The 8,948-nt window shown below is 34.9% G+C and overlaps 1 protein-coding gene and 1 long non-coding RNA gene across 2 annotated transcripts; both read right to left on the minus strand.

Annotated features, from left to right (window-relative positions):
• Nucleotides 1-1,177: 1,177 nt before the first annotated feature.
• On the minus strand, nt 1,178-2,640 carry LOC144452769 (galactosylceramide sulfotransferase-like). The gene is made up of 3 exons (XM_078143920.1): nt 2,617-2,640; nt 2,247-2,535; nt 1,178-1,965 (listed from the first exon to the last, which is right to left on the minus strand). Exons 1-3 carry the CDS (start codon nt 2,638-2,640, stop codon nt 1,178-1,180), a joined length of 1,101 nt encoding a protein of 366 aa, XP_078000046.1.
• Nucleotides 2,641-2,660: 20 nt separating this feature from the next.
• LOC144452600 (uncharacterized) lies at nt 2,661-8,064 on the minus strand. Its single transcript, XR_013482360.1, has 3 exons — nt 7,989-8,064; nt 3,387-3,474; nt 2,661-2,757 (listed from the first exon to the last, which is right to left on the minus strand). It is a non-coding gene; the product is annotated as an uncharacterized LOC144452600 (long non-coding RNA).
• Nucleotides 8,065-8,948: the final 884 nt, after the last annotated feature.

An 8,948-nucleotide genomic window follows, 5' to 3' on the forward strand; every position in this document is an offset into this window, starting at 1 on the left:
AAAGAAAACACTGTAGTTGCAACCGATGTAGGGACTGAGCAAAATTAGATTAAAGGAAAGTCCATGCATCAGACTTATTTCTGTCTTTAGCACAGTTGTATTGATTACTGCTATCAACTTTAAGGAACAGTCCAGTCAGACTTATTTCTACCTTTAGTACACTTGTAGTGATTACTGCTATCAACTTATTATATAAAAGGAAAAGTCCAGTCAGACTTATTTCTGCCTTCAGCACAGTTGTATTGATTACTGCTATCAACTCAAACTAAAAGTCCAGTCAGACTTATTTCTACCTTTAGTATACTTGTATTGATTACTGCTATCAATTTTGATAGCAGTAACGGCTTTGTTCATCTGCCGTCCGTTACACATGAAGACTTGAATGTTGTAGTTGTGAAAGAAAAACTGACATCACAAAGTAAGATATATACACAGTATTTGGATGAGGCATTAGCCTACCATAGCTGTGTGTATCACCAACCCATTTTACCAATTTAAACCCAAAAAACCAGCAAAGACCGTGCAACGCAAGTATGAAACTTATAACATTAGACTTGAAATGCAATTCATGTGTTGATATTACTCAATCACGACTACGTATAAAGAAAATCACACATAAACCAAGTTTGGTTAAAAATCCTGGAGTCATCGTTATGTCTGACTTCTTGTATGTTATTGGTGCACATTATAATATGCAGTCAACATGTTTACAGATATGACCATGCATGTTTCATGTAATTAATAGTGCCCTACGTAAATAGAAAACTATTAGTGTCCATCATATGCAAATTGAGGTCACTATTCCAATCTAAGTTGATCACTACTCAACTCCGCTCAGCTCCAATATAGCATGCATGTTTTAATACTGTACACTGGACAACTACAGAACATCGTTGCACAGCATCAGATCACTCTTCGTCTTAGTTAGTAAATCGTTATCTTCATTGCCTTTTCAAAGATAGATGTTACAGTTCATTGTTTTTGTTTTTAAATCTATGGATATTCATGTGTAGTCGGCAACTGCTGAGTCATGGTTGCTAAATTTTGTATCCTGGTCTGTACCAACCTGCAGCGAGAATCAGGGTGAACAATATTGAGAGTTTATCATCTAACAAACATTTTCAAACAAGGGCCAAGTTGCAGTTTTAAAAATTTGAACATGTTAAAAACAATGTTTTTAACGTGGCCTGGCATGTTTAGCGGTATAATCACGAATCTTGGCTAAAAGTTTTTTGCGAACTTTATCGGTGTACATTAGTTCTGGCAATGTCATGCCTTTACATATAGGATTTTGATCCATTCCTGGCTTCAAACGAAAATCTTCAATGTTCATCCCCGGAGGGCGGTGTACTCTGTTACTTGTCTCTAGTAGTGAGTCAACACACATATCTTGAAGTTCCATATTGCGTTCACGAAGCTTTGCCACTTCTTCTTTCATTCTGTCTTTTCCAAAATCATCAAGTTTTTTGAAAAACGATTCATTGAAATAGTTATACAGCTTCACATCTCCAGCATTGAAATTCTTTATCTTAACAGCCATATCTGGACTCACTGCATAGACAGACGAACTACTACGAGCATTAAGTTTAAAGGAAACAACATCATCTAGCTCCCAGCACATCATCTCTCTCAGAAGTATAAGTGATTCATCAAAGTATTCTGTTATTATCACAAAATCAAAAATATTTCCAAGTTCTTTTATTCTTGCTTCAAGTTTTGGCATATTGTACATATCATTGACGTCTGTTCCTAGATCATACAACATTGGATTTTTGACACGTCCTTTGTTATTGTTGGATTTGTAATATGTATCAGCATTACCCAGAAACTTTTTCAAGGCATCAGGTCCTTTCAGTCCGTATCGTGCACCAAAACCTAGATACGTGAATGTTGATTCATACATCGTGACGGGGTCTCTTATTGCTGTTACATACACTGTGTCTTTTGGCATAACTTCACTTATCCCTGGAGAAAAAGGGAAAAAAACATGTCAAGGGCAATGAAATAATCAATTTGGTTATTTGGATGATAATGAAATTTGTAGTTAATCATGATGACTATACCTAATTTAGCATGTCTCCTTTTAATTAGTACATCATGTATAATAGCTATAATTCAGAATTTCGCATTTCAGCAATGTGTGTACGTCCAAAAATCTATGGTTTTGCCCTTACGGGAGACATTCAGTTTAAATCTGGAATGACGATGCACTAATAAGTTTTAGAATGTCACAATTTTCAACTTACCTTTGTAGCTGAATATTGAGTGAAAAGTATAAATATTATATAAATTCCAAGGAACTTGTATCATAAATTTCTTGTTGAATGGATATGTTCCATGTCCGAGGTGATTTCCATTTGGTGGCATCACAAATGTTAAGTCATGTTTCTCTCCATAGCGGAATAACATATTTTGTATAGTACTACTGCTACATTTATGCATTTTGAAAAATGCAATGTCATCCTTGCGCTGACACGCTGTATCTAGCGGTATACTTTTATCTCCTGTCTTTTTATCCTGTTCAAGTCTTGGATTCTGTTGTTGTTGTTGTTGTTGTTGTTGTTGTTGTTGTTGTTGTTGTTGTTGTTGTTTTTGAAGCTCAGCATTAATTTGAACACCATCTTGTTGTATTATTTTCATGTCCTGGTGTTGCCCTAGACCTGGTTGTGGTGCTATCAGTTCTTGCGATTCCTCATCTTCAACAGAATTCACTGTAACCTTGTTATGTTTTTGGTCTGATATATCATCTTTTGTTTTCTGAAGATTGAAATATAGAATGAATCCGATTATAATGTGATAATAATAGTATTAATGTGAGGTAGAAATAAGATGTCTCAACCAGTCACTATATTAATCTTCTGATGATCTTTATGAAAACCGACATTTCGGCAATGCATCAGTTGCCTTCTCTAGGGTAAAACTAATATATAAAATGGGTAAAATCCAAAGTTACAAACTGCTAAATATGAATACATAATAAAAGTGTGGGAATAAAATGCTACAGATATGGAAGTAAAATATAGAAACTACAAGGAGATAAGACCTCACTAACCTCGAATGTGTTCCTGGATGGTAAACTGAATATGAATGAAGCGAGTAGCCTTAGGTGGGCTTAAAAACGTTGAAGGGCCACCTAGCTTGAAAGGGAAAAGATGGGGGGGGGGCTGAAAAGGAATGGAAAGTACGAAGACATAGGTGAAGGGAAAGTGAACAAAAAAGGGGAAAGTTAACCCTCTTTGCGATTGATGTCCTTGGGTGACAGTGTGTGTAGATTGTTGATGTAAGAGAGTTCATGTTGTCTTCTGACACTTGTGTTAGCAGTACACACTGTAGTTTCTATATTTTACTTCCATATCACACATACACGTGTATACATATATACTTACATTAAAAGACTGGGAGGTGTTCTGTTGAGATGCCTCATTTTCTTGTGATTTGGAAGATGTAAACTGGTGAACAAAGGATCCAATATTGCTGAAAAATAAACGAAGAATTCGGTAACTCAATTTCCTCCTCCTTCTTTTCACAAAGAATATAGTTTAAGAAATTGATTACATAAATTATGAATGTGATGAATATGAATATGATGATGATGATGATGATGATGATGATGATGATGATGATGATGGTGATGGTGATGGTGATGGTGATGATGGTGGTGGTGGTGGTGATGTCGGTGATGACGACAACGATCCCGTACCTAAATAGACATAATTACTACACTGACTGACAACATCAGAAGTAACGTGTGTATGGATGTATCTACATGTGTGAGTGTGTGTTTGTGTGTGTGAATTCGTGCGTGCGTTTGTATGTATGTATGTATGTATGTATGTATGTATGTATGTATGTATGTATGTATGTATGTATGTATGTGTGTGTGTATGTATGTATGTATGTATGTATGTATGTATGTATGTATGTATGTATGTATATATGAGTAGTAATAACAATGGGGGTACGATACCAGTGAAACGACATACACCTAAATTAAGCATTTTAACTTTTAAAAAATGGTCTAATCTATATTAAATTTTTGTACATACAAAACATGACCCTGTTGTTTACTAGTTAAGAGTATCTGGAACGACAGTGAACGACAATTATCTGAATTAAGTCAACCACTTGAACAAATATTTTAAATATATTTATAATAAATATATACCATGAAAGATAACTGTGTTACTTGCAATAGGTCAGCGCCTGAATATAAATGTGAAAATTGCAACAAGCGTTTTAAACATAGACATAATTTTATCAAACATGGAAACATAAAACACTCCTATGAGAATAATAAATATGAATATCCTGATGCATGTCCAACATGGTAAATATTGCAAGATACGACCCTCTACACGGTAACTCATATTTTAAATTACCAAAAGAATTACAAAATTCAAAGAAAGGCCTCGTTAATATACAAAACAATGATAGTGAATGTTTTAGATGGTGTCACTTGGCATATAAGTTTCCAGTCGGAATTCATAAAAATATATCATCTTTATACAGTCAACACATCAATGATGTAGATTATAAAGGAAAAATATTCCCAGTTACTATAAAACAAATTCCAAAGATTGAAAACCAAAACAATATATCTATTTCTGTATGTGGTTATAAAAATAAAAAAGCATATCCAAATGCAATTTATGTTAGTAAACAAACTTGTGAAGATCACCTTGACTTACTACTAATACATACATAATAATATAGTTTATTGTATTCAAAGGCCTCCGGCCCATATACAAATTATCGTTTCAGTACAAAATATTATATTACATCACACGGTTGCAAAGCAAAATAAAATCTCTTCTTAAATGCCAATTGAATAAATTTACAAAGTTTGTACAGAACATCTGTGTCCCTAGTCCTCATAATCCGTTGAAATTTAATAATGGTTGGTTCTGACTGGTATTCGAGTGGAAGGTATTCCTTCCTAAGAACGTCATATTGTGAACACACTAAGAGAAAATGAAATTCATCCTCTATTTCACTCGAGTTACATATCTTACAGACTCTGAGATGTGGGTCAATATCATGATGTCTTCCCTCCTCGATCGCCAATGAGGTTGATGAGCAGCGAAAACGGGCAAATGCCTGAATACATGTTCTGTTGCAGTTCAAAGTTAGATATTTTTCTGGTTCAAGTATATTTTTGAAAGTTATATATGTGCGCAGTTTTGGTTTCTGAGACAGACTGGTACGCCATTGTTGTTTACAGATATATGTCACACGAGCGGTAAACTCATTTATAAACTTTTGCAAGTCGCCGACCTCTTGGGCTAGCCAAACATAACCAAAGCCATAAGAAAATAGCGTGTTCTTTATGGATGTAGCCCAAGTGTGTCTGCCCAACGCGTCTAGTTTATACAGCATCATGTAAGCTTGTTTTGGCAGCCTGTCATCTGCCATTTCAATCAATTTCAGCCAGTAGTTTATGCATCGCTTTAGAGTATGAAAGTACACAGGTAGTTGGCCACATTCGCCCAAAACTGCTTCATTAGAAGTATTATAGGAGACACCAAGGAAAGTTATACACCACTTTCTTTGGAACTTTTCGATGGCATCATAATATTGGTGGCCCCAGACCTCTGCGCCATAACATAAAATTGGTAGTATCATGGTATCGAAGACCCTGAAATGACAGTTGTATGGCAAATTGTCGATACGATATGATGCGACAGAAATAATTTTCATAGCTTTACTTGCCTGGTCTGCTAAATTCGAAATGGCTTTAGAGAAAGAATTTCTGCACGATAAAAGGAGACCCAAGTATTTATAGTATGAAACTACTTCTATTTTGGACTCCCCGAAATACCAGTTTTCAAATTGTGATCTATGCCCTCCTTTCCGGAAGATAACTGCTTTGGTTTTTTTCTAAGTTAATATCCATGTGCCATTTAGTGCAAAATTGAAATAATATATCAATAAGCGTCTGTAAATTTCCAGCTGAGTCTGCAAACAGGACAATGTCATCAGCATAAAGAAGACAGAACATGTTGTAAAATTCTTGCGTCAGCTGTATACCCATTTGACCTGACTTGAAAGCATTGAGTTAAGCTCTTCAATGAAAAAAGAAAATAATAGTGGGCTTAGAATACAGCCTTGCCGTACACCATTTGGACACTCAAAATACGAGGATAAGTTGTGTCCTGATTTAACACACGCCTGTACACTACCATACAGTGTAAAATCTTGTACATTTTACCTCTACCTCCTATTGAATGAAGTTTATACAATAACAATGTATGGTTGACATGGTCGAATGCTTTGGAGAAGTCAATAAAAAGACAATAGAATTTACCACATCTCACTCACACTTAAATATTTCTGTATAGTAGCATATAATACAAAGATGTTGTCAACAGTGCTATGACCACTGCGAAAACCAGCTTGACAGTCAGTTATAATTTCGTGTGACTCAGACCAACTGGTCAATCTTTTGTTGAGAATAGACGCAAAACCTTTACCCAATACATTTAGGAGGGAAATTCCTCTATAGTTATTTGACCTTGTTCCTTTCTTAAAGAGAGGTATGATAATGGCACCTCCCCATTCAGAAGAAAAGTTACCTGAATTAAAAATGTTATTGAACAGTTCGACTTAAAATTTCACTGTTAGCCACAATGCGCCTTTGTGGGCGCCAAGAAGTTGATTTCAATGTGCCAATTTTCAATTAAATGCGACTATGGTGCGGGGCGTGTTGACTTCCCAATCACTGCCCGATGTTGAATTTAAAAGCTGGCTTCCAGCGAAAATGATAACAGAACTTCCTCAAAAACTTTTACAAATTTATGTTGTATCTTACGGATTAGTCCCATCTCGTACATATCCAAACAGAATGTATTTTAAATATGCAATGGTAGCCCCTAATTTACAAGCAACCAATGGTCTTATTCCTATTCCAAAAAAGATGTAAGAATAAAGAATAAGGACTAGAAAACAATGTCATAATGTAATTTTACATTAACCTAATTTTTTGCCTTGCTTCAAGTGGTTGACTTAAAGGTCATATAGGCATATGACGATGAATCATACACAGCCGAGCCTATTGATATGTAAATGTATTGACCTTTGGACCCTCTGATGATGCGTCTATTTAAACAATGACCAGGAGTAGTAATAAATTCGTTCACTGTCCTCTAAGGCACAGGCCTCACTGTCATTCCAGATACTCTTAACTATAAAACGACAGGGTCAGGCTTTGTATGTACTAAGATTTAATATAGATTAGACAATTTTTTAAGGTAAAAATGCTTAATTTAGGGGTATGTCATTTTGTGGTCTCGTACCCCCATTTTTATTACTACTTGTATGTATGTATGTATGTATGTATGTATGTATGTATGTATGTATGTATGTATGTATGTATGTATGTATGTATGTATATGAGTACCTTCCACTCGATTACCAGCTGCAGTGAGAACCAACCATTATTAAATTTCAATGAATTATGAGGACTAGGGACACAGATGTTCTGTACAAACTTTGTAAATTTATTTAAGAAGAGAGATTTTATTTTGATTTGCAACCATGTGTTGTAATGTAATATTTTGTGCTGAAATGATAATTTATATGAGTGTGTGAGTGAGTGTGTGTGTGTATGTATGTATGTATGTATGTATGTATGTATGTATGTATGTATGTATGTACGTACGTACGTACTTACGTATGTACGCACGTGCATGTGTACATATGACATACAATGTACAATGGTGTATGTACGGTGTCAGAAGTTACAAAAATACTCATCTATTTAAACAGTATTAATGAGTATGAATTTGTCATGTAAATGTCACTTTCAGCTATGTATATGGTAAGTCTTATAAAGAGCATTCCGATGAATAGACTGAGATCGATTTGTCATTGTTTGTATTGGTTCTCTTGTTAACCATTTTGTCAAATAAGACGTTGGTAAAGAAGTAACGCAACACTCAACCTTCAATCTATGTCACACAGTGAGATATCTGATTATTATTACAACTTACCTAATTCTATGACCGACACGTCTTGTATATGATTGTACTACAGTGTTGGAAGTCACTAAAATAGTCAGGATTATTACCACACCAAATAGACACAAGCATGCAAATATAATCTTCAGCATGACCACTTTAGTGATTGGTAACGTTGACAAGTTGTTTGCTGCCATTGAGATGGCCCTTCCAACTTTTCTATGAGAGATCAACGTACAAGCCTGCTGCAGAACTGAACTGAACTGAACTGAACTAAACTAAAACAAAACAAAACAAAACAAAACAGAACAGAACAGAACAGAACAGAAGAAGACTAAGTAAACGTGGGGACTGGACGAGGATTAAGTGCTACAGATTGGAAAAAACAGCTGTCTATGGCAAAGCATAGAAAAAGTCGGCCATTATAATAGATCCATTGATAGATAACATTAAAGTGAGAACCTGTCATGGAGCCATGGGTCTTTAAATTATTGTTAATGTTATTGATTTCATTTAATGTGATAAATTGTTGAGCCATAGGCTCGTCTTACACAATGTCGAGAAAGGGGAAAAGAGAAATATGCAATGTTTACATTAGAAATACCATGGTTTACCAACACAGATAAATTTCCATTTCAAGATTACAAATACACTTACAATCAATAGGATTGAACAACAGCAGGAGTTGTGGGTTACAAAATAAAACACTAAAACTGAACAAGCTAAGTTGACAGAATAATTACATCTAGTTCAGAAGATGTAAAAATGAAAGACACTGAAGAATTCATTTATTTTATCTATGTGTTTTTCCCCTTTCTATAAGTACTAATCATGTAGTTGGGACATTTTGATTTGCAGGACTTATTTCTCACTTTTCAAGATCATCACTTTGATCAGTGTGAAGAAGATCAGCTATTCCTCTTAAACTGTCATTCAAACTTGACAGACTTTCTCTAATACATGTATTTATAACTCAAATTGCTTTTTCTAGAT

Source organism: Glandiceps talaboti, chromosome 23 (genome assembly GCF_964340395.1).
Source record: "Glandiceps talaboti chromosome 23, keGlaTala1.1, whole genome shotgun sequence".
NCBI lineage: Eukaryota > Metazoa > Hemichordata > Enteropneusta > Spengelidae > Glandiceps > Glandiceps talaboti.